The sequence below is a fragment of the Scheffersomyces stipitis genome, chromosome 2, assembly GCF_000209165.1.
Source record: "Scheffersomyces stipitis CBS 6054 chromosome 2, complete sequence".
Taxonomy (NCBI): domain Eukaryota; kingdom Fungi; phylum Ascomycota; class Pichiomycetes; order Serinales; family Debaryomycetaceae; genus Scheffersomyces; species Scheffersomyces stipitis.
The window spans coordinates 944450-970254 of NC_009042.1; the positions used below are offsets into that span (position 1 = coordinate 944450).

Consider the following 25805-nt stretch of genomic DNA (forward strand, 5'->3'; position numbering starts at 1 on the left):
ACCACGAGTCGTCGCTGTTCGTTCACACACGGTCTAGACCACGATGGCTCTGTGTCTGACTCAATACTGCTACCGTCCCGTGTGTACTGGATGTGTAGCTACCACTAACTGGGATGTGTAAATTGAAGTGGTAATGGGGAGGTTTAGCGAGCCTAGCGAGGCTACACACAGTAGTATTTGCTGTGGAATTGTCGGAACACAGTTTCACCTCCTTAAACGGTGTGGCAATTGGAGAATTGTTTGTCTACAGCTTTAATTCAGAAAAGATACAATTCAAGTTGTGTACTGTCTCTACAGGGCAACTGCCAACTGCAAATTGCCAATTGCCTGTAATCTCTATCTATTTGTGTTCTTATTCCTCTGTTCCTACGTCCACCGACTCCATTTTCCTTCTATTTATTTATTTTTCTGTGTATTACCGTTATTCTCGCTATTCTCGGTTCTCTCGATACTCTGCTGTTCTCGCTATTGTGCTGTTCTCGCTATTCTCATCAACTAAATTCCTCTCGCTAAATGCTGGCTCCACGGCTCTCTCCACTCTCACGATCATCAACATTCTCGTCTCAACGTGACACTGCTATCGTGGTCATTCATCACCACTGGTCATTCGCCAGTGGTACACTACGCACGCCCAATCCAGTATGTCTAACGATAAGACACAAAACGATTTGTCTTGCTGCTTTGTGTCGACTAGCTTCGTAAATTCATTTGAGTCATAGCGATAACTTCCCCAGCGCGAAAGTTGCACAGGGAACAGCACCAGTTAGAGAGTCTGCGATTCCAGGCTTCACCAGGCCATAAATCTTGTACAGAGATCTACAATGAGTTCTCCAGAACTCCCTGTGTTCCAACCACAGCTCCTTGAACGTCTTGAACGTCCATTCATAAAGAGAGTGTCCGACTTCTCCATCTCTGTTCCGCTCCGTTTCTCAGCTTGGCTCCGTGGCCCCAGAAAAGCTCTCCCTTTTCAGTATTCAAAACTCTCTTCGCCAGCTCTCTCTCTGCTGTATTTCTCTGTCTTCTCGCTATTTTCTCTCGATATTCGCTAACGCCCTGTCATTTTTTCATTTCCCGGTACTGTGTAACTTTTTCTCGCTGCAGCTAAGCTTTACATTCACTCCGTTAACTCCACTTATCTTTTCCATCTTGGTTTTATTGGCTGAAAAATTCTCCGACCCGATCCTTTCTCGGCCACAGCTTGATTTATCACTTTTTCTTTCTCGTTTCCAATTCAATTGCAAAGCCAATCTATATTTATTACCTGATTTTTCATTCACAAATCAGCCTACTTTTCATTTACTTATAATTGTTCGCCTGCTGATTGAAATTTTCACCTTACCTTTTCTATGACTCAACAATGACGCCCAGCTTCGTGCTACCGCTCTCAGCCCTCCCTGATGCTATCATAGACAGAGTCCTCAGCTACTTAGAGGTGGCTGATCTCACCCAATTGATCGGAAACAGCGACTTTCTCTGTGCCAATCCTGATCTCCTTGCAGCCATAGCCAGAAAGCTCCAAGCCTCAAACATCTCCTACAACAACAGAATTGCCCAGTACTCGTTTTTGCACATGTACTTGCGAACACCAACCTACATCAACAAACGCAACTTGCAATTTCTCTCCCATCGCAGAGACTTATATAGACTCGTACAATTTGATAGAATACTTGAACGTAGAAAAGAGTGCGGAAAGGAGCTTATAGACTCAATTGTAGGTGCAATTGAATCCGGAGACGCAAACAGCTATGTTGCTGGCGGTGTAAATGTTAGAAAGGCATTCAAAACTGGTCTTGCCACTTGCATCACCATAAGTTACTATATTTGGGACTTGTCAGACATTGCTGACTTTCTTGATCTTGTACTTCTGATTGAGCCTTCATCCTTGACCTACAACTTGGAATTGGAATTTGACCCTGCCCTTCGTTACCTCATAGACCTTCAGTATATGTTAGGCTTGTGTCTGTCCCATTTGAACAAACAAACACCCGATGGATTTCAGTCACTTCTCGTATATAACCACAACCATGCGGGTGACTTTGTATTCGACATGGCTAATACCAACTTCCTAGCGTTGCAGAATGTCTGGTTCGAGAATTCCAATGTCAAAATCAAGTCTTCCTGGGGAATGACTCAGTTAAAAGATCTCAATTTGCACCCAAACAACCACGGCTATAATCTCAACCATCCTATCCGTATCCAGAAGTTCTTTCCTCAACATTTGAGAGAACTCAAACTTGGAAATTGCATTATAGGCGAAAAAACAACTAATTACCCCATACCATCCAACCTTCGCTCTATTAGTCTCAGAACCATAAGAGATGTATCTAACGAAACAACGTTTTGCAAGATTCTTCTTTTGACAAACTTGCAGAATAACCTTGAGGAATTAACAGTAGAATCCATCTACAATCAGACGAACTCACATGTGGATTTTTTTGAGTTGATTGAACCCAACGAAAATAATCTCGACACAGTAAGCTCCTTGAAAAGCCTAGAAATCTCAAGATTGAAGACTGACATCGACTTCACCAACTTCACGACTACGTCGTTGTCTCTAACAGAATCTTCGCCCGAGTTCATATCCTCTTTGCCTCGCTTCTTGACTAGTTTGAACCTTTCCAACAATAATATTCAAGACTTGTCTCAACTTGGCAAAGACATCCCCGCTACGATTGTAAAGCTTAACCTAGCCGATAACACTATCAATTGGGCATTGCATATTCCAGACTTTTCTCGTTTGGACAAGCTAAAGATTCTCAAATTGTCCAATACCCATCTTGGAGCACATTTGGCAAGTTTGAAATTTCCCGATCTGATAGTTGAGCTTTCGCTAGAAGTAAACCAGATTGTCACATTGGAAAATGTTCGTTTTCCTAAAAGCTTGAAAGACTTGGGTGTGGGATCAAATAAAATCACTTCAGTAGGCAACAATCCCATGTTTCCTAAGGGTATTGGCACCATACATTTCACTGAAAACAAACTCAGCGGAAGTTTCGATCTAAGCACCAACCATCTTGGAGAAGAACTCGATTTGAAAGTTCTATATTTGAACTTCAATAGTTTCAAACATTTCAATCAAATTAAATTGCCTAGCAATCTCCGGTTGTTGAATTTTGACGATTGCAAATTTGCCAAACTTGAGAATATTCACTTCCAGGACTCCATTGAAGAGTTGAGTTTCAGTGGCTGTACTATATCAAGTATTCAAAACGTAACTTTTGGATCCGAGTCAAGACTCAAATATTTCAATCTCTCTCAAAACAGCATTCGCAATATTGAATCGCTTAGATTACCTGATTCTATTCAGACATTTGATATCAGTTCCAACTTGATCGAGTCGATTCCAAGTCCGGATTACTTCAATTTGGACAACATTCAAGTCGTGCGTTTGACCCACAATAGACTCCGATCGGTTTCTCTTAGACTTTTCACTAAGCTCAGGGTATTAGATTTGTCATTCAACATGATCAAGAAGCTTCTGTTGCGATTCCCGAGAAACTCTACTACCAAGTTGAATATCATCAACTTATCACATAATGAACTAACGAGCATTTCTCCACAAGTAGTAGGTCACAATGTAGATGGCACCTATCACTCCCATTTGGTAGAGATAGACATCATCAACAACCGCATGACAACAGAAGATATAAAGAGCAAACTTGATGAGTTTCCAGCGCTCAAATGTTTCCTTGTAGGAACCACAGGAAAACAGGATCGGTTCGGCTACGAGATTGGCAAGAACCTCATCAACGAAGGATTATGTTTAGGTAAACGAATTGATGAGTTGAGCATGTAATGTTAATGTAAATAGATATGTACAAGTATACGACACTACAGATGTAATTCTGTGGTTGCAATGAATTTGCCATCTACCATTTCAGAAATGATACCAGTTCGATTGGAAAATAGCAATGGCTTCCAGTTAGAAACAAGTGACAGTTGTGAATAAAATGATAATGCGCTAGATTGTTTATGCTTGTGAGTCAAAATCAGTAACATACACTTCAGTTGTTGAAGTCTCTGGATTGTAAATTTCTAGTCATGGCAGGCAAGGCTACTCTTATTCCATCCAATTCCTTCGTCATTTTGACTTGACAACCCAATCTCGAAGTTTCGGTCAATCCAAAAGCCAAATCCAACATATCGTTTTCGTCATCATCAGGCTCTGGGATCTCATCGTAGAATTCTGGGTCAACGATTATGTGGCATGTGGAACAGGCACAAGATCCACCACAAGCGCCTTCCATGTCCAAGTTATATGCCTGGGCAATGTCCAAGATGTTGTCGCCCTCAGCAACTTCGTAAGTGAACTGGCTTCCGTCTTTAGTAATGAACGTTATATGGAGCTCTTCGCCAGGATTGGGTTTGTGAATATGGCCATGGAGCAATGAAGCAGATTGGTGGAAGTTTCTAAAACCAGAAAAAGGGCTTCTGAACATCAAGTTCGAAGGACGTATCCTTACGAGACCAGTCTGTGATCTCACGGTGTTGTTTAGCACTCTCGATGAGGCAGAAATGAAATTTCTAAACATTTCGTTAACTGAAAAATTCTGGTGGACTTAAAAGACTAGATTCAGAAACGTTTGATAAACAGAGTGAAAAATACAATTATGCCCGTTTGAAATGGTTATTCTCTCTATAAACACATACAGATACTACCAGGAAAGTATGAGGATGTTTCTGAACTTCAAAAGTGCAAACTTAGCTTTTCGTGAACTCTGCTCTTTCAGGTTTTCATCTAAATCTGAGCTTGACTATTACAAATTTTTTTCTGTCCTTCATCCATCAAAAATAATGCTAACTCGCTTATCGGTCCGAGAAGGACGGAGAAGGAGATAAAGATCGTGGGGAAGATTCGACTCCGAGACGGACTAGTAGAATTTGCTTATAGTGTTGTTGACGTAGTCGGTATCTACGAGAATAGAATCTTCTACTTGAATAGTTCAAGACAGTGGAATATAAATATCTAGAAAAGCACTTTTATAGAAAAATTAAGACCAACAAGAGCTGGTTGATATGTAGGTTGAAAAGCCAATATTTAATATTAATAGAAGACATTGCACAGTTTAGTCGAACTGTAGAAGAGTAATAACAAGTAAAAGTAACATCATCTAACTCTGAGAAAATCAATCAAAGTATAGCTTGGGTGGCTGCAACAGTCATTATACCCACTAGTGGTATACTAAGTATTGTTCAATCAGTCAACATGAGCAAGTATAATTCAGTACACATAAATTGTATACGTGTAGGAGCACGTACACTTCATTATACATACCTCATTAAAGTAGACTCATTCAAGAAGTAAAGAAAACATTTCATCATCACCAGAACTTGCTGGCCAACACTAAGAAGATGAGCAAGATCAACACAGCAATAATGGCGTAACTTATAAACTTGTTGGCCGTCAAACGACGACTCATAGACTTCAAGGTTTGGATCGACTTGTCTACATAAGTGTCAGCAGTCATAAGCGTATTTCTAGCTCCAGAGATCTGGTCTCTTTGTGATCTCAAGTCGTTGAGAATGTTACCTCCGATCGACTCGGTTTCAAGAGCCACTCTGTGAGAGTCCTTTAATCTTTGAGACGACCTCTCAAGCGATGCATTATTGCCCAAAAGAGTCTTTCTTTGTTGATCCTGCAAACTTCCAGGTTCTACATCGTCAGTGTATCTGCTACCAAACAATTCGTGTTTGTCCTGAGAATTCAATAACTGGTTCAACCGGCTCTTGCTGTCGTCTATCTGTGACTTATACTGACGTATCTTGGTGTTATACGATGATCTCTGATTAGTGGGCAAGTTCTGAACTTCTATACCCATTTGGTCCAACACCTCCTGGCCCTCTTCAATAGCACCTTCTATAGCTCTTAAGTAGCTTTTTCTGGATTCTGAAATAGTTAGTAAGTCCGATTAGGTATTCATGCTATTCTACACATCTTACACAAGAAGTGCAACCCATAACGACATCACTAGCTCTCCTATTATAAAGATCACAGAATAGTCTCTATCCTGTGGAAATATAGAAAATTTCCACATCTACTATTTTTCACACTTACCCCCCTCAACAGCCGAAATCTGTGCCAATTTGGACTTGGCTTCCAGTAACGCCAACTGGAAATCGGATTCGTACGTTTCGAAAAGATCCGACATCTTGATAGCTAAAGAACACCATCACCAATATTTAGTCCACAGCCTTTCATAAAGGAGCAACTTAACCATGAAAGTTTATTGTCACGTGATTTAATCGAAACTACCCCATACACTATACAAAGACGACTTCTACTACTCTATCATGGATGAACCTGTGATTACTAACTAACGATATAATAGAGATGAAAAATAGAAACGGATCTTCGGCAGCCACACTAAAAGTTCTTACATTCGAATTCGTCACCAGAGACATCGTCGTCGTCCTTCAACTTATATCTAGAGAAGGCATCTTTGATCTGGTCCAACAAGTCAGCATCTACAGGAGCATGGTTTGAATCGAAAGAAGTAGTAGATAATGTGGGACCAAGTTCACTTAATTCCTCTTGGAAGGCATCATTCGTAGCTAAGCCAAAGCCATTAGTAGGCAATTTCCTGGCAGCACTGAGTTTGGACTGATTTTCTTGTTCTTCTTCATCCAAATCCAAAGCATGAACTGTCAAGTTCAACAACGACTTTCCTGACTTTCTTCTCATCAAGTTTCCTGGGAAAGGACCAGACTTAGGATAGAATTGTTGCACATCATCTCCAGCCACGAGACGTTCACTGTCGTGTAAGAAGACAGATGATCTTCTGTTGTTTGGAGTCTTGGGTGTCTTTGGAATTCTACAAGATACACCGTTGTCATGGATCCACTTGGCTACGACAGCTGTCCAGCCACACTGGTGCGAGGCTCCTAACCCTCTTCCGGTATCAGCATCGAAATATTCGAAAAATGGAACATAGTCCTTAAAAAGAGGATCCTGGTTAAGCAACTTGTTGGTACCATTACAGGCTCTGTTTCCATTTTCATCTGGAAGGAACAAGTGCATCAATCTGTGCTGGATTTCTTGAGCACATTGGGCCAAGTTCAAGTAGTCACCCGATCCCTTAGGACACTCTACCTTCAAGTCGGGGCCGTAGTACAAGTAGAAACGCTGCAATGCTTCTACCAACAAGAAGTTTGTAGGGAACCAGATGGGGCCTCTCCAGTTAGAGTTACCACCAAACATACCCGAGTCAGATTCTCCCGGGAGATACTCTACTACATATTTTTGGCCATTCACGTCCATTTCGAACGGATGGTCTTTGTGATATTTGGATAAAGATCTGATTCCATAAGGAGACAAGAACTCATCTTCGTTCAACATCCGGTCCAAGATGGCGATCAATCTATCCTTATCCACCAATGCTAGCAACAACCTCTCGCCTACACCACGTGTATCCATAGAAGCGATATTACGCTCAGCTATGGCTCTCCTCTTGTTTGAGAACCACTCAAGTCGCTTTTTGAAGTCTGGGAACTTGTCCAACAACTCTGGTTCTAAAGTCAAAGAAGCATAGAGAGGAATCAAACCTACCAAAGATCTTACAGGTAACGACTGGACACTGTTGTCACTGTGGCGAATGGCATCATAGTAGAACAAGTCCTTCTCGTCCCACAACGCTGCCGAAATGCCTCCTTCTTCACGGTGGGACATGGCATCAGCAATGAGGATAAAGTGCTCAAAGAACTTGGAAGCAATATTCTGGTAAACAGGTCTAGTTTTAGCCAATTCCAACGCAATATTCAACATCTGTAATGAGAAAAAAGCCATCCAGCCGGTAGAATCAGCCTGCTCCAAACTGCCTCCTGTGGGCAAGTCTTCCGAACGGTTGAAAACACCAATGTTATCTAATCCCAAGAAACCTCCCGCAAAAACATTGTTACCATCAGCATCTTTACGGTTAACCCACCATGAGAAGTTCAACATCAACTTGTGGAACACCTTCTCCAAGAAGTCAATGTCTTCCACACCATACATCTTACGTTCGATTTTGTAGATTCTATAAGCGGACCAGGCGTGAACAGGGGGATTAACATCAGAGAAATTCCATTCATATGCTGGAACCTGTCCGTTTGGATGCATGTACCATTCTCTCAACAACAAGTCAATCTGGCCCTTAGCATAGCCAGGGTCTATCATGGCAAATGGAATGCAGTGGAAAGCCGTGTCCCATGCTGCAAAGAATGGATATTCCCATTTGTCCGGCAAGGACAAGACATCATCGATGTACAAATGAGTCCAGTCCTTGTTCCTACCGTTTGCTCTGTTGATAGGAGGCTTAGGTGTATTTGGATCACCCCTCGACCAATAATTATGAACAAAGTGGTAGTATTGCTTTGTCCATAACAATCCCGCAAATGCTTGTCTCTGAACCTGTCTCAACTCGTCACTAAGTGGCATAGGGGAAACCTTCCAATAGAAGGCATCAGCCTCATCCTGACGTCTGGAAAACACTTGGTCCAACTCGTACTCATCGATATCTTCCAAGTTACGAGTCAACTGATACCGGATGGTAACGTAGTCTCCAGGAGGAACACCGCCATTTTCTTCAAACGAGAAGAGAGCACAAGCTTTTGTTCCAAACTCTTCAGGATTGACCACACTTTTATCCTGGCCAATGATGTAGTCGTGGAATGCATCCTTTACATATGCGTGTTTGTTAGGCTGGTTGTATAAACGCTTGGTGTTGGTCTCGTTTTCCGTGAAGAGCAACTGTGGTTCGACATCAGGAGAATGGTCAAAGTACCCTGGTGCTGGTGCAAAAACCAAATACCTCTTGCCAAACTTTGCATGATCTACTTCAATCGTGAAATCGTCGACTTTACGCAAAATGGGCTTTGCCAAGTGCGATTCGTCTGTTCCCCAGGCCCAGGTGTTTCTTAACACTAAATGGGGGATGAGGTGCAACGGAGCCGTCTCAGGGCCTCGATTGTAGGCAGTAATTCGGAAGAATAACTCTTCAGGATCATCGTCACCTTTGGCCATCTCAAAAACTACATCGAAATACTTGTTATCCTTAAAAGCGTCCGTATCAGTGATCTCGTACTCGTCTTCCAAACGTGATCTTTTTCCATTTTCATCTACCAATTGCTTGTAAGGAAACTTTCCTTGTGGGTACTTATACAAATATTTCATGTATGAGTGAGAAGGCGTATTGTCAAGATACCAGTACAATTCCTTGACATCTTCACCGTGGTTCCCTTGCGAGTTGGTGACACCAAAAGCCTTTTCTTTGAGAATATCATCATGGCCGTTCCAGAGTGCCATGGACGTACAAACCAACTGTCTATCGTCACAGACCCCAGCCAAACCGTCTTCTCCCCAACGGTATGCTCTCAGTTTCGAGTGGTCGAATGGGAAATCCGACCAGGCGTCTCCATCATGCGAGTAATCTTCTCTCACAGTGGCCCATTGACGTTCTCCGAGATAAGGCCCCCAAGTTCTATACTTGGGATCTTTCAACCGGAGCTCTTCCTTAGTCAATCTGTTTGGCATTATCAGCGAAAAAAAGTTTCAGATAATCCACCAGATGTGATTGAAATTGAAATTGAAATCGAAAATGCAATTGAGAGCACAAGGAACACAATCTGTAGAATTCTCGAGAAGGCAGAAGAAATACAACTAGAAGAACAACTTATAGAACTAGAACAGCTTAAGAACAAAGAACTTACACTGTATTATAAGGGAATAGAGATTTCCATCCGGAACCAAGTCGATCGTTATCCAAGGAGTCTCCGCCTGCATCGATAAAGTACAGGAGAAAGAGGATTCCAATTCTGTGCAGTATGGAAGAGGATTGCTCCGACAGCCATGGACGGGTTGTTTCCATTACATGAGGTGAGTGGGGCGGAAGAAGGCCATTGGAGACGGTGGTTTCTATGGAGATGGGACTTGTTTTGGGTGTTTGGGGCCTTTCGGTTTTTTTTCAGCTTCTTTTGCACACCAAATTCATGAATTTTAGCAAATTGTACAGTACTCTGTGCTGGTATACTTGATGAAAATTCTACACTATTTCTACACCTGATAGTTTCATTTATTTGCCATTTCACCCCAAAACAACTTTCCAAATAATATTAACAATCTTGAAAATTTTCACAATTCCCTTACTGTTTGAATTGTAAGATTCTGACCGAATTCCATGCTTTTCTTGTTTCCACACCCCGTTCATTGTTCTGAATTGCAATTTCACACTTTTCTCTTACACAAATCTTCCAAGCTATTTTACCGACCGGGGGCTCATACCTTCACGCTTCTATTTTTCCTTAACTAAACTATCTACAATGAAATTTCCCCTGAGCCACATTTCCTTTGGCCACAAACCAATGTGTCGCTTAAGGACCGATCTCACTATTCCTTATCAATGCAAGCAGAACTCCGAACTCACTGGAAATCAAATTCTGCGACCGTAGCAGTTGATCGCGATGCCTTGGGCAACTTCGGACACCGTGTTCTGCTCCACTAGCCTACATTCTCTTGTGATCTCGCCCAGGTTTGTGTCTTCGACCACGCTTCTATTATTGACTCTTTTCACGACCCTCTTTTTGTGCCCCATCTCGTTATCTATATTAGTCGATCCGAGGCTCTCAGCCATTCACTATTCCGGATGAATTCCCTATGCACTATGCGATAAGATCTCTACTCTTGGGCATCTCTGTTTTGTAGTATTAAATCTCCTTATTAGATCATGCAATAACCCTGCTGATACTTGCTATTAAGTCACTCTTATTTATGCTATATTAGCGTCCGAAGTACTTCTTCTCAAATGGACGAACCAAGTTGTAGCCTACAAAGGCAAATACCATGTTGAGCTCCCAGGAGATGTCTCCTCCAGCCTCGCCAAACTTCAAGGCAATAACACCCTGGTACCATGTCTGGTTCATAGACAAAACTGTAGATGCGACACCGAACAAGAACCCTGCCAAACCAGCAATACCCACTGGCAAGGTGCTTCTGTCTTCGAAGTTGCTCACGTCGTAGCCCTTGAATCCTCTTCTGTAGATGTAATGTTCAGTTAACGCAATACCTAAGTAGATCGACACGTTGTAACTAATAATCGACAAGAAGTTGACCATAGTCTCTTCAAACACGTAATAGGCTGGAATAGACAAACCGAGCGAGACAAAGTTACCGATGATACACCAGAAGAGACGAGGCACCTTGGCGAATTTGCTCCAGATGGATTGCACAGATACAGACAACGAGTAGGAACCGGGCAAGTTGTTGGCGATACCGGAGAGAGCCAACAAGACCACGACAAATCTGTAACCTTGATTGGTGTTGTTACCACACAAGATCTCGTACACCAAGCCACCAATAGAGTTACTTTCGAAAGCAGCACCGTAAGCTTCGTTGGTGAAAGTGCCCATGGCAATGGCTGCACCCAAAATGGCTGCGAAAATAAATGGAACGGATAAACCAACCACCATAGCAGTTCCAACTTTCCATGCTGGAGTATTAGCAGGCATATACACAGTATAGTCAGCGGCTGATGGAGACCAGCCAGCAATAAACCCGAAAATGGTGGAAATGAAACTCAAGACATTACCTGCTTCTACAGTTCCACCTTGCATCTCACCCCAGGTGAACGATTTAGATTGCGAAAACTTAGCAATGATAATTAAGTAAATGACAAAGTTTGGAATCCACGAGTAACGCTCGTAAAGGTGGATAGTCTTGTAGCCAAACACAGCCAAAATACAAGTAATAACGACGAAAACTAAACATCCAGCCCAAGCTGGCATGGGTCCGACAGCAGTTAAAAGCTGAACACAGGGAATGACGTTGACAGCATTCCATCCGATACACGAGACTACATTGAAGAAAGCAAACAATCTCCCCATGATGTTCCCCGTGAAATAACGAGAGAGAATCTGTTGTCTGAGACCGAATCTCATACCAAAGGCAGAAAAGAAGCCTACTGGGAGAGCACCAACGATACAGAAAAAGACAATACAGAGTACACAGGTTCTGAAATCAAGTCCAAACAATGTTGGACCCAATGCTCCCGTACTCAAAGCTGAAATGGCTAAGTTGGGCGACAAGAACATACACAACGGAGACAACAACGAAGTGTCTACTCTTCTGTCTTCTGGAACTCTTTGCACCCCTCTGATTTCGGCATTGAATCTCAACCCGATCTTGTCGATGATGTTGGTGGCCTCTTCAGCATTCGAAGCGATGTCTGATTCATTTTTTGAGTTGTAGACACCCAACGAATTCTGGGATGCATTGGCTATCTTCTTTTCTTCGTCCAGTCCGGAAAATGACATCGTAAAATATTGTGAAAATTGATGTATTTTCTGCGGCAGTCTTTTTTTCTTGGGCGAAAATCTGTCAAGCCTGAAAGAACAACTGATGGCAGATATCAGCGATATAGAAAAGCACTGAATGTGAAGCAAATATAGAGAAACCACAAGCAGTGTTTAGTGCACATATATATAAATATATATGGAGAGAGTATCTAATTTTTATGCATTTCTTCCATCGGAAAATTCTCAAAATTGGAGCTCCGATAAGAATTTCATATAGTGAACGGCTCTAATTTGTTACCTTTAGGGCAATTTCGTGCGGCCCTTTCTCCAAACTTCCGAGAAACTACATATTGTGTCAAGCACCTGTGAGGCACTGCATCTGTCACAAGATGTTAGCTTAGTGATGTGAGATAATAAGCACCCCGCCCGTTTCTGGAGTATATGGACTTTGCTGAAAAGCTTAATACCAGAGGAACGTGAACAGGCCGATCTGAAAATTTGATCTGAAAATTTGATCCGAAAATTGATCTAAATTTTGATCTTTGAATTTCAAACTTTATTCTATGAAGACCAATATGGCTTATTTCGCTAGTTTTCACAAAATGCCTTTGAGCGGGGCTTTGGGGTAAAGAGCCTCTTTTCCCCAATTACATCGCTTCTAACGATTTCATATTATCGTAATTTCGAAATGAAGTATTAGTGTATTACTGTAAATGAACTGAATTAATATAATTAGATGCTATAATCACAAGATGTATAAATGAATGTGTGGTACCTATTTCTTCTCTTCGGCAGCGGCCTTAGCAGCAGCCTGAGCAGCAGCAGCGGCCTTAGCCTTTTTGGCCATAGTTTTTCCGAAGAATACCACTACAAATGGCAAAATTGCTGTTAAAATCACAATCCAAGCAATAAGAATGCCGAAGTTTCTTCCCATGGCCCCCTTGTAGGTGTCGAAGAAAACAACCTTAGTAAGCTCATAAGAGGCGTGGATGGGTAAACCATAACCATATCTGAAAAACTTAGCACTCAATGCAAGAGGAGTGAATGTTGGCGTAATGTTGACAATGACCCAGAACAACATCCAGAAACCTAACATTGGAGGGTAGAAGGCTATAAGCAACATACCCATGATTTCGTTTGCAGAACCCACAGCCCACATTGTCAAGAATGAAATCATCCAGTAGACAAGGAATCCGGACTTTCCAAATGCCTTAGTGAAATCAACCTGGAAAGCTAACGTTACCAACGAGTAGAACAAACTAAGCACAAAGAATGAGATAACGGATGCAATGAAACGGTACAAGATGTAGTGGTTTTTCTTCAAGCCAAACTTGGCTACTTCCTGGTGGATATCGGCAAAGAAGTTGAACTGGAAAAAAGTGACGATAATCATGTAGATCAACCCGACTTGTGATGGGGCCACTAAGACAGGATCAGTGTAGGGTCTGAGATCAAAGAATGCTAAACTGATAGGGGAAGCAAGGATCGAAAGCGAGCCCGGGTGGGCCAAAACTTCTGTTCTATTAGGTAACTGTTCTGCAATCTGGAGCATTACCGGAGCCTGCGTATCCAACCACATTTCCTCTATGGTTTCTACACTGGGAATGACGTAACTGTTCATGTTCAAGAAGTCCCTTCCGGTCTCGTAGATGCTGATAACCGAGTTGTTGGTGACATTATAGGTGGTGTCACCTGTGAGCAAAGCCTGATACAAGTTGTAGGTAGCATTAGGCTTGACATAGAGGGAAGCCCAGTACCGCTGGTGGTGGATTTGTCTTTGAATTTCTGCTTCAATAGAATTGTTATGTCTATCTGCCACAGCCTGGAATTCAGAAGAGTTGAAAACAATCCAGTCACCGTGATATTTAGCAATTGGGTCCCTCAAAATTGCCCTGATTTCGTCTCCAATGTATGGCAGAATACCATTTACTTCTTCGTCTTCAATGACCACCAACATTCTCAAGTTTCTGAGACGGTCAAATCTGTTGTACATAGACCCCCAGTAAATGGAAAAGATTCCCAACACAAAAAATGCCATCAAGAAGTAGATAAGACCAAACTTGTATGTCAAACGGTGTCTTTTCTGTGACAACTTTTCGTTGAAGAATGACATGCTGGTCTGGACCCGTTGCAAAATCGACTGCTGTCTGGAAATGGGATGGCCCTGTGGTTCTTCATCCTCGACTTCTGAGTCGATTTCCTCGTCATTGGCGCCATCATAGGTTTCAATGCGGTTGTTCTCCAAATCACTTTGGTGCTGTGTAGAGCTGCTGGTGTCGTAGGCCAGAAGCGACAATCTTTCCTTCGTCTCGGGGTAGTTTTCAGTAGACATGATAATTGTGATGCTGTTACTGTACCGTGTAGTAGTATGCTGTGTGTAATTGTCTCTGCTGTCTGTGTATCAGAGGTTATTAGGGCAGTCTAAGCAGTGAAAAATCTCCTGCGCTAGTCTTCTGTGTTTACTATTCTTTAGATAGCAAAAGTCGATATTCTGGAGTTGTTACTCTCTCTGGACTATATTCTGTAGTTGATACTCTGGATTTGATCTCTGGGTTTATACGCTGGATTGACTCCGTAGTTGATACTCTTCTAAGCTTGCTCTGCCTATTTTCAATTTTTCAATTTCAATTATTCACGGCAGCCGGCCATATAAATACTTCTTCAGTTCGGAATTATTCCGGTCGCCATATTCGATAAAGCCGTCTGTACATTACTCATCGTAACTGATAGGAATATCGCCTACATGCTCTGAACCACGCTACTATTATCTGGCGCTATCGCCCATACTTAGCGACGGCGTTGACTTCCATTTTAGGCAACCATGTCCGGCAGTATTCCCGGCGGCGGAGGACTCGCAAATTAACGTTCTGCAGCACCGTCCCCAGACGGAGCTACCGTTTTGGGCCATATCCCGAGCTAGCCAATTTCACGTATTTTAAAGACGAACGGCTGACTCTGGGACGACGAACCGGGTATAACGGCAGCCCTTCAGATCTACGCCAGATAAGGCAACTGTTGAAGCCGCCGGAGGAACCACTGTGACACAATCGTAAATACGCTACCGCTTTTAAAGCTGAAGCCCTCTACAGCAAGACAATTACGGTGACAAAGAAAGAAATAGAGTGCGCTGACAAAGATTCATATTTTCTCTGGTTCTTCAGAAATTTCGCTACGATTTCTGTTTTTGTCGATAATACCGTCAAGTTAGATCTTCCTACTGAACCGTACCGTAATCACGTCCATTCTCTCCCGTGCTTACAAATATCTTCGGACTCCGGACTACTCTCAAGTCGATTTCTTTCTTCTTTCGCATGCCTCAGCGCCGAAACCAGAATCTGCGCCAACTCTGTAGAACACAGCTCGACAACTGTTTCTTCACGGACGAGTACGAGATTCCACGACTCGACAAAAGTACGAACCCGCCTCTTGCCGTAATCCGCCTTTTACAGGCTTGGTATGTCACAAATGTCATAAATGTCACAATTGACTTATTTTCATATGGTAGCGCGCCGGCATACCATCCGCCAATGCATTTCGGTTGCGCGGTCCGAGCCTTTGCAGATAACCGCGTTTCGTAGAATTTTCACTGGGTACGGCTTATCTCTCAGCCAAGCTGGAGTTGCGCTTGGAGGGCCGGAGAACCAGAAATTGAACGTCTGAAATTGCGCGTCTGCTTCCCTTGCCATAATTTTGCTCCAATTACCTTCTGCTCTTCTAGCCGCAATGTTATTGCCCTGTCTTCTGCTTAACTAAGGCTCAACTTCATAGCTCCTGAAAGATTATCTGAATCAAGTCACGTGCCATGGTTCACGCGACTCTCTCGCCCAACGAAAAATTCGTTCGTGAAGTCTAACTGTCTTACTAACTTCAACCACAACAGACGAAGACGAATCCAATCAATCGGCTCACTCCTGTCGACAGTTGCTGGTGCCAGGTCATCTATATTGCAGACACTGTTCTGGAACGTGCACGTGCTTTTTTTCCGAGATCCCACCTGTTTTTTTGTGTGTTTTCCTGTTGATTCCCCTCTGCCATAGTTAACGAAGTTTCCCATAGTGAGTTCTCGCATAGTTAAGAGCCTTCCTATAGTTAACGAAATTCTCCATACTTTCTCAGAGAATCAATTGGCAGAATTATTGCTTCAGTGGATTCACGCTTTGCATCCATTGAGAATTAGTAACCAATCTCTTGCAAAGGGCACAGCCGGAGTACGAGATATTGTCTGAGCTGAGTATCTTATCTTATCATTGGCGTAGCTAAATTGGTACTACTATTAGCAGTCGTAATATTCTGAGTTTCATTAGACTGACGAACTAACAACTCATCTGCTGATAATCATCGTATCAATCTATTGCTATTGTTGATCATATACACAGCTTTGAGCCATATAGTGATATTGGTTTGATTCATTGATAGAGTACTGCCTTGGACCACCTAGTGTTACACTTGATCCGACAATAAGTGAACTATTCATTGGTTGACAGTGATAGTTGAATTGTGATATTTCATTGCTGGTGTTCATTTATTACTAGTGAAGATTCATTAGTGGGCTTTCTCTGCAATTATTTAATTCTTTCATCTTTCAATTTTGCAAGCTTCAGAATCATTGCAATTCCATCATATATATCATACTGATCCAAATTAGCGTTTAGATCTCTGTTCCTATGACCTCGCTGACAGCTACTACCACTATAAACCCTTCTGTTACTGACGTCAACCATGCCTCGCCTCAGTCAATCCACAATGGCAATATGACACATGCTACTGGTGAAGATGGTGCGATTACTACAGCCAATGGAACCTCTGCTGTTGCACAAGCTCCTTCGAAGGCTTCAAGACACAATAAGCGTCTGGAGCTAGAAGCTCTTATCCACGAGTTCCAGAGCAAGTTGGGCAACGACTGGGAAAAGTACCATGAGACGTTAAGTTTGTTTTTGATAGGAAAACTCTCGCGTGCAGAACTTGTGGCCATAATAAAACCCATACTAAAGGACAATTTGATCCGGTACCACAATAAATTGTTACTTTTGAACTTTGCCAACTCATTAAAAGACGGCCCGCTCGACTATCTGAACGAGTTTTCTTCGTTCTGGAACAAGAAAGCTCAAAAATCGTCCAAAGTCAAGTCTTCACAGTATGAGAAGTTCAAACAGAATATCATGGGCTTGCCTATTAAGGAACGTAGAAGAATAAAGAATATTACCAGAGATAGCGGCAAGAAGGGAAAGCTAAGTGCAGGTATCACTTTGGCCAGACATTCGTTATTGCCCAAAATACCCATGATCCAGGACAAAGAACAGCAGCAGTTGCAAGTCAATAACTTGGTTCAATGGCAGCAGGATGTGGTCAATGGTATAAATACCCCTATAGCTACACAGAACTACGAATTGCCCGAGTACGACAACTTGTCCAGACGTATCTTAATGACCATGAGAGAGCATGGACTTACGGGAGGACTCAATGCCTCTGTGCTAGAGATGATCTTGCTCGGTTTAGAATCACATCTTAAGAATATCATCGACAGTGCAATAGATGTGGCAAAGTACAGACAAAACAAGTATACCAATAACGACTACATCCCCCTTGAGGCGAACAAATCTCACGACATTGGGATAAGCAACAAAAAGCGATCATTTGAGGACATGAAAGTCGATAGCTCTAAGGACATCACATTGAACATCGAAGACTTATACAGCACCTTCGAGATGTTCCCCCACCTTATAGAACCCTGTGGTCCTAGATACAGACTCGCTAATGTCATGCTTGAGAACGATGACATGGCTGGCAAAGAGTTGGACTACGACTTGCCTCCTAGACTTGGAGTTTTCCCTGTTGCCAATGGGACTTCTTCGACAATTGCGAACACCAAAACAGCAGAACAAATCAAGGTAGAAAACACAGTAAAGTCAAACCCAGCTTCTGACAAACTTCACGAAAACGCTGACAAAATCACCATGAATGGCTCGTTGAAGTCAGAAAGTGAAACAGAGAAAAAATCTTCTGACTCCAAGACTGTTTCTGCTGTACCCCACGCCCAAGTTCCAGGGCCCGATTCTCACATAGGAACAACTGACGAATTGAAGTGGGTTTTACATGATCTTATTTCCACAATGTAAGACGTCACATCCACGATCTGTATTAAAAACACTACTATTGTTAACCTATGTATTATTACTCTGATATGTATCTAGATATGGTCAAAATTTCCGTTTATAGGGTAAATCAATAGAACTTAGAACTTCCAATGTACTCAAGAGTTTGAAACTCTGTTCAGATTCCAGCTCCACTTGGCCAACAAAGAGACACTTGCTCTGGCGATGACAAAAGTCAAGAAACTTGGAGAACTTAGATGACACCGATGAGGACCTTGATACTAACGAGTTCAACAATGCGTCTTGATCATCCGAATCGGATATATCTATAAATGTCAAATTGCTTTCAATGGCCTTTCCATCCTTAGATCTGTCAACTGTTATGATATGTATGCGGATATCAACGTCTTGTGGATCTTCTACTATCTGACTCAAAACTTTTGAGAACTGGATGATATCATCAATGCCAATGAGCATCTTCTGGGATTGTATTTCGCTCAAACTGTTTTCGATTTTTTCAAGTACTAACTCGGTATTTGAGTTGAGAAGATCGATCAACGAATCATTTCGCAACCCTATGCTTCTGAAATTATATGCGAATGACCACGTTGGTTGAACGGAGGCTTTTTGAAAAATGCTCTTAAAGCTATTTATTATGGAAGCATTCACGCCGATGTGGTCAGGCGTTCCGCAGAATAGTATTGTCACATTTGATCCAATGGCAGATTCATTAGCCAAACATTCAAACTCTTGTGCAATAGATACTGTTGTCGCCTCGGAACCAAATACTTTATTAAAACGAAATGATCTGCTGTTGCTGTATATCTCATTATTTTGACTATTATGACCCTTGACATATACTCTGCACTTGCCCTTGTAGTCCATTATTGAATTTTCCAATATTCTCCGTTGTTGTTCATGTTTAAGTAGCTTATTGTTTGCCTTTGAATATTCATACAATGCGGACTGAACAAGACTCTCCTTGTTGTCGCTCTTTTTCTTTGCTGAATTGAGTTCCTGTTCCACTTCCAGAAGTTCTTTCAAGAGAGATTCTCTTCTTTCTACGTAGTTGTTCATGCTGGTTTCTATACTTACAATCGCAGAAGAAATGCGAGCCTTTTCACATTCCGATTTGCTTGCAAACTCAATCAAAGATTTCAATTCAGAAGCAACCTTGTCTCTTTCCGTCTCCTTCAAATTCAATGTCAGCCTTAGTTCTGAAAGCTCGTCTTGCTTGGGTTGTATGTTTTGATTTATGTCTTTCTCTAATTTCTCAGACTCTTCATTGTAAATGGTGGTCCATTGTGTTTTTCCATTTTCAAGTTCTTGTTTTGATTGTTCGATTTGAGTTTCTAATTGTTCAATTTCTTGAAGCAATTTGTCATCCTTGAAAGACTTAGCTTCCTCAATCTGTTCCTCCAATTCGAACTTAACGTCGTTAAGTTTATTTTCCATTTTCATTCGGTACTCTTCAAGCTCCAAATTTACAAGTTGTTCCTGTTCAGATACTGTCTTGATTACTTTTTCTTCTAAGAATGCTTGCTTTCCTTGCTCTGCCTCTAATTCTATGGTAAGCTCCACGATTTCCTTCTCTTTCTTGTGCTTTTGTCGTCTTGATTCGGCTAGATCTTTGTGGCATTCGCTTTCTTCTTCCTCAAGTACACGCAATTCATTATTGAGCTCCAGCATCTTATTTTCGAGATCTCGTTGTGCTTTTTCTTGAATGCTTCTGGACCAGTCGTCGTTGTGAACAAGAGCTGGCCCTTTACGTAACAACCCTTCATGGGCACTGGTAGCCTTCAAGCGGGCACTCACAGATTTCATTCTTCGAAGACTTTCTTGTGGAGTCAACTTAGAAACTGATTTTGGAGCCGATGGTATGGACGATGGTTTGAGCTGTCGTCTATTAGACAAGATTGCGGTATCAGAATTCTTCATCATCTTGTTAGTCTGAGGAATGCTGGCTAACTCGAATCCCAACAGATTTCTCCTCTTTGGCTTTACGAAAGTGTCGTCCTTTGGTTCTGTCACACTGTTCGTGATTTCGCTGAGAATACGTTTCTGTGGTATGAGCGATTTCCCGTGGCTCGTATGTTGTTGTTCTGACATGTTTGAAGTTTGAAACCTATGCTAAACTCTTAATATATAAGTAAATGTGATGTGTCTGTAAACACAGAAAGTTGGGGGGTTATTGACCTCTTTTTGCCAGATAGCTCATGTATATGCTGGTAACATCTATACCTATCTATAGATCCCTAGTGTTAGTAATTGCTGGATTCTAAGTGTTCTTCCCAATCTCTGGAGAAAAAGTGAAGTTCACAGATTTGAAACAGATACTGCATTTTGCAAAATGTAAACATATCTGCTGCGAGGAGCGCAATGCGAAATGTCCCAAATCGAGAGATTCCGCATATTTGAATTACTGCGAAAAGTAAAATCTTTTGCTGAAACAAATCAGGAGAATTGGTATTGTTACTTTCAGATATAAAATTGCTGTTCTCAAAGAGTGATTAAAGTCAAGAATTATATATTCGAAGAAGGTATCGTTGTTCATTTAGGTAAACATCCTAATTTTGTGTTTGTCTACTATTCTAGATATTACCTAATTTTGCCAAATAATTCTGTAATCTCTCTATTAATTTTCATTCTATGGTACTTGAAAGCAAACACCATACTAATATTATCTATCTATATTCTAATTACCTATTCCAAATCCATAACGTATTCTTCGGAAGAACTCAATTCCAAATCTTTTTCTTTGTTGACCAATGTGCCCTTTTCATCACTGAACTGTATAATTATGAAAACCACCGAGAACACCACTCCCAACACTGCCACCCCAGTACCGAAGTACAATGCTGAACGGTAACTCTGGAGAGTTGTTGAATGCTCTGAAGTTTCTATCTCTACAGTGCTGGATATTCCAAGAAAAAGTGAAACACCATAGTTGATGACTGTAGCAACTAGCGATCCTGCCATGCCTTGACTTGAGGCTGGCAAGTAGTCTGAAAGGATGATGGAAGCAGCTGGAAAACTCATATCCATTGCCCAGCATAAAATGAACATTTGTCCCATGGTAAGCTGGAAGTACGACTGGTGCACTGGTGTCACGGAAAGCATGAGGCAACCAGCCGTGAAACAAATGGCCGAAAAACAAATGATATATGATGGCTTGGTTCTGGAGATGATGAAGGAAACAATCATAGATGCCATTATTCCAAAAACCAAAAATGGAATATATGTGAGACTAGTCATTATTGGTGTATACTGTCTTAAATTGAGCATAATCTTCCAGTAGTAGTACTGCCACACTCCGAAGGAACCCCATCCTAAACAGACAATTGCCAAAACAAGACCAATCTTAACAGTGAAAATAGATTTGGGCAACAATGGGTGCTCTAAAACGTTCAATTGGAGGTAAAAGAATAATACAATGAAAAGAACCGAAACAATGAGCAATGCAATAATATAGGGAGTAGACCACCCTACAACTGGCCCCTGGTTCCATACAAAATTAAAGAGTATCAACCCGACAATACCAACTAAACTGCCAATAACATCAAGTTTGTCCCATGCTTCTCGTAAAGTGTACTTGTTTGGGTTTAAGTTACTTGGAATCATGAAAACCAGAAGAAGTCCAATGAGTCCACTTACGATTGCAAGAATCCAGAACTCCCATGGCCACCACAGTTTCTGCCCAATCACTGCAGCCATTAGAGCACCAATAGTTGCACCCGTGGGTCCATTTGCACCGACGCAGCCAAAAGCTAAATTCTTTCTCGGTCCATTGGGATATGTGTTTCCCAATATACCCATTCCGCATGGAAGTACCAAAGCAAAACCAATTCCTTGAAAAGCACGACTTACGATGAAGAATGTCACTGAATTGGAGAACACAGACAATCCGCAGACCAATGACCAAATGGCAGTCCAGAACCAACCAATGCAGAACACTAGTTTAAGACCAAAGAGATCACCTAATCTTCCGCTAAGAAGTATAAAAGTTCCTACTGTTAGAGCAAAGGAACCCATGAACCAAACCGTTTTGGATTGGTCTATTTCTGAAGAGTTCAGAGCAAATGAGTGGATCAATATATTCATAGTACTCAATATCATAGTTACACCTACCTGTGAAAGGAACTGGCCCATACATACTAGGGCTATAACCACAACTTCATGGGTAGCAGAAGTGTAATGTGCTGGTCGCGGATCCATTGAAATAGCTGAAAAGTGCAAGAGTCTCCCAAAAGAATGCTACAGAAGATCTACATCATAGAAGAAGAGAGGATTGCTTTTATATCTACCTATTTATACAATTTACGCATCGACAACTCTTCGCCAGGCTCCGGTCAATTGGCTGCTAGAGAATCGTGTTTACGCCGTAGATAAAACTACATCCATACCGCTGGCTGTGAAAAATTTTATATATGCACGGCAATGGGGCCCAAAAGGGAAAGTCTGCAACTAAAAGGGCCGAAACAACAAACACCCACACCGCAGTAATCACCAGGATTACACTTGCCTTAAATGTGATATCGGCATCCCGGTTAAATATATTCTAGCCATGATTTGGAGTTTTCAGCTGGGCAAATGAACATGTAGATTATATACTGACACCGATACTTGAAACTTTTGAAATGGTATCGTACGTGTTATCTTGATCCGATTTGGAGAACAGCAATTGAGCTATTTTACGTGCTTAAAACCTTAGTGGATACTTTGTCTCTATATAATGAGATTGGGAGGCTTCATATAGCTATATTTGTAGTATGAAAACATGTAAAGGATAATGATACTCGAACATGCAGTGTATTTATACTTAGTGCTAGTAATGGGAATTTTCAGTGTAAAATAAACCTTACCTTCACCAATATATCATTATAAGGCAAGTGTTTTTTGTTCTTGACTGAAGCTCCTGGAAGAAGTAAGTACTCTTAAAAAAATTGGTTACTGTTACTGATAAAAAGTATCTCATATAATACTAAACAACTATATAAGAGAACAAAAACACCTGTGTCACATTCTAGACAAAACATTACATGTCAATTATTCGTTGGCTCTGATCACTTGCTCGATAGTATCGACAACTACCTTTTCAATATCAGAGAATTTGAAACCCAACAATTTCTTAGACTTACTGTCATCCCACAGATCAGACTCAGGAACTTTGCCATTGGCAGGAACTCCAACTGGCAACTTCTCTCTGAGTTCAGGGAACTTTTCTCTTATGATGTTCAAGATCAACTGTGAACTGAATCTACCATTGGATGTGATGATTCTTTGTCCCTGTGCTTCATCCTTCTCGAAAGCAATGACATGAGCCTTGGCTACATCTCTGACGTCAACGAAAGGACCGGCTACTTCAGGAACCTTATCGTCCTTGGATAAACGGTAAAAACCTCCAACGATTTCGGCAGTCAAGTTCAACTGACCCTTAGCTTCAGCATCTTGTGCTTGAGGACCAAACACATAAGCAGGAAGGATTGTAGAAATAGTGAAGTTTGGTTTCTTGGATTCTACAAACTCCCAGGCTGCCTTTTCTGCGTACTTCTTGGAAGCCCAGTAAGCGGTAAGACCATCCTTGGTCTTTCCATCTTCATAAGTGACTTTGGCCCACGAGTCTTCGTTCATAAAAAAGGTAGGATCTGTGAAATCAGCAATATCAACAGTAGAGACAGTAGAGCCTGTCAAAACAACCCTCTTAATCTGAGGAGCATGGTCCACAATGCCCTGCAAGGCATTAACAGTGCCGTCGATAGCAGGAATCAAGGTATCCCTCTCGTTGTCTTCGGGAGAGAATGTTGCTGGAGATGCAGTGTGAATGAATACAGTCACTTCAGGATGCTTCTTCAAGGCTTCATCGAAAACACCCTTTTGTTCTAAATTAGGTACAACAACATATTGAAAGTGTTCACCGTAGTAAGACTTCAACTTCTCTCCTTTTTCTTGAGATCTTACTGAACCAACCACATTATAGCCCTTGGAAAGAAGCTCAACAATTATTTGTTGTGCGATGTAACCAGTAGCACCCGAAAGAAAAACGGTAGTCTTAGACATTTTTGAATTATTGAATAGGATTGAGTTATGAAGATTATCTGAATACTTTAGAGCTGTTCCTAGAATTGTTGCAATTGTAAGAACTGTACTTTGTATGATGATGAAACAAATTGAAATTGAGATTTGGAAGGGTTGGTAGGCTCCTTTTTATATTTCTGAAACTCGTATGGCTGACATATTCATGCTAGAAATTGTACATAGCATCCTCTAGTTACTACTGAATAGCTCCATACAAGGACTGCTTGCAACCAGAAACCATCGTATGCAACTCGATTAGTAATGGACACGAGCCCGGGTCGGAGCTACCCAATTGGGCTTTAACCGTACATAACTGCAGACACCTCAGAATTAATAACTAATCAGTCCATTACAAGGGGTACAAAAAGAGCGACTAGGAGATAGGCAGCGAAGCGGCGTTAAGGGACGAATTGAGCCAATAAGAAGCCTGAACTTGCTTACAATTACATTGGCGCTGTTAACGACTCAGAACCTGAACTCAAAGCAGTACTCTACCAAAATTTCAGCGCTGGAATGTGAGGCTCAAATCAGTAGAGGATTCAGCAACGTACCACAGTTTCATGCTCATCTTGTGGCATCTACAGTAGAATTGGCCATTGGAATATAGAATTTTATACTGTTTCGTAGCCACTCTCGAAGCCCCATTCTATCCAGTCGCGAAAAGCATTCGAGAAGAGTAGAGAATAGTAGAGCAGAGTTGAGGGAGAGTTCTCTTGATTTGATTTGAATTGAATTGAGTTTAGTTCAGTTGGGCGAAAAATATTTCTGGAATAATTGGAATGGAACTGTATGCGACTCTGCGAAGGAGTTTATCCGTTCCTGGCAACACCGTGCTGATGGCGACTTCTGGTGACATTTGAAGCTTTTGTGGAGATGTTCTCGGCCGTACGAGCGTTGGAAACGATGTGCACAATGTCCATTTATTTTGAAATGCTATCTAAAATGTCAGTTTTGGAAGATGAGCCCTCTATTAAGCTAGCAATATTAGTAATTGCATTATGTTCGCCATTTAGTGGACGTTATCCGCAGCTTCCAGATGAATAGAGGAGTTCTCTCTTTCTCCATCAAAACGGAAGTGTCCGGTTTCTCTCGCCCCACGAAAGTTGCCTACTCTGATCATTACTTTCTCAACCATTGTATCCGTATCTACTTGTAAGTTAATGCTCTCCTTCTGTTGTATTACTTGTTAACTACTCCCCGTTGCTCTCTATATTGATCTATTCTTGTCACCGCTGCTCATATCTGCAGCATTCATGTCAATTGTTCTGATCTACTATGACCTACTTCCCAACATATGGTTGATTATAAAACTTGCCAGCAGCAGGAATATGCCAGGGAACAACGCGAACCGTTCTGATGCTTGAATAGTACGAA

At 41.7% G+C, this 25805-nt stretch overlaps 10 protein-coding genes across 10 annotated transcripts; 2 read left to right on the forward strand and 8 right to left on the reverse strand. All coding sequences in view use genetic code 12, as the record gives it.

Moving 5' to 3' along the window:
* Positions 1-1357: 1357 nt before the first annotated feature.
* On the forward strand, positions 1358-3796 carry PICST_34969 (leucine rich repeat protein; the record flags this gene model as incomplete). The annotated part of the gene is made up of 3 exons (XM_001382380.1): positions 1358-1711; positions 1775-2473; positions 2576-3796. 3 exons carry the CDS (start codon positions 1358-1360, stop codon positions 3794-3796), a joined length of 2274 nt encoding a protein of 757 aa, XP_001382417.2.
* A 208-nt stretch (positions 3797-4004) lies between these two features.
* Positions 4005-4439, reverse strand: YAH1 (mitochondrial matrix iron-sulfur protein; the record flags this gene model as incomplete). Its single annotated transcript, XM_001382915.1, has 1 exon — positions 4005-4439. The coding sequence occupies one exon, from the start codon at positions 4437-4439 to the stop codon at positions 4005-4007; it is 435 nt and encodes a 144-aa protein (XP_001382952.1).
* An 882-nt stretch (positions 4440-5321) lies between these two features.
* Positions 5322-6149, reverse strand: PICST_34970 (predicted protein; the record flags this gene model as incomplete). The annotated part of the gene is made up of 2 exons (XM_001382916.1): positions 5322-5887; positions 6056-6149. 2 exons carry the CDS (start codon positions 6147-6149, stop codon positions 5322-5324), a joined length of 660 nt encoding a protein of 219 aa, XP_001382953.2.
* Positions 6150-6293: 144 nt separating this feature from the next.
* Positions 6294-9626, reverse strand: PICST_87266 (conserved hypothetical protein). The gene has a single exon (XM_001382917.1). The coding sequence runs from the start codon at positions 9506-9508 to the stop codon at positions 6365-6367; it is 3144 nt and encodes a 1047-aa protein (XP_001382954.2). The 5' UTR covers positions 9509-9626; the 3' UTR covers positions 6294-6364.
* A 1033-nt stretch (positions 9627-10659) lies between these two features.
* Positions 10660-12383, reverse strand: PICST_75870 (predicted protein). Its single transcript, XM_001382918.1, has one exon. It carries the CDS (start codon positions 12280-12282, stop codon positions 10750-10752), a length of 1533 nt encoding a protein of 510 aa, XP_001382955.2. The 5' UTR covers positions 12283-12383; the 3' UTR covers positions 10660-10749.
* Positions 12384-13102: 719 nt separating this feature from the next.
* PICST_55633 (predicted protein) lies at positions 13103-14407 on the reverse strand (the record flags this gene model as incomplete). The annotated part of the gene is made up of 1 exon (XM_001382919.1): positions 13103-14407. A coding segment is annotated over one exon (1305 nt), but the record flags the coding sequence as incomplete, so codon positions are not given.
* A 2674-nt stretch (positions 14408-17081) lies between these two features.
* PICST_41601 (predicted protein) lies at positions 17082-18380 on the forward strand (the record flags this gene model as incomplete). The annotated part of the gene is made up of 1 exon (XM_001382381.1): positions 17082-18380. A coding segment is annotated over one exon (1299 nt), but the record flags the coding sequence as incomplete, so codon positions are not given.
* Positions 18381-18514: 134 nt separating this feature from the next.
* PICST_29721 (predicted protein) lies at positions 18515-20465 on the reverse strand (the record flags this gene model as incomplete). The annotated part of the gene is made up of 2 exons (XM_001382920.1): positions 18515-18575; positions 18643-20465. 2 exons carry the CDS (start codon positions 20463-20465, stop codon positions 18515-18517), a joined length of 1884 nt encoding a protein of 627 aa, XP_001382957.2.
* A 687-nt stretch (positions 20466-21152) lies between these two features.
* Positions 21153-22571, reverse strand: ATR1 (multidrug-resistance type transporter aminotriazole resistance; the record flags this gene model as incomplete). The annotated part of the gene is made up of 1 exon (XM_001382921.1): positions 21153-22571. A coding segment is annotated over one exon (1419 nt), but the record flags the coding sequence as incomplete, so codon positions are not given.
* An 831-nt stretch (positions 22572-23402) lies between these two features.
* Positions 23403-24413, reverse strand: GRP2.2 (NADPH-dependent Cinnamyl-alcohol dehydrogenase; the record flags this gene model as incomplete). Its single annotated transcript, XM_001382922.1, has 1 exon — positions 23403-24413. The coding sequence occupies one exon, from the start codon at positions 24411-24413 to the stop codon at positions 23403-23405; it is 1011 nt and encodes a 336-aa protein (XP_001382959.2).
* Between the last annotated feature and the right edge of the window lie 1392 nt (positions 24414-25805).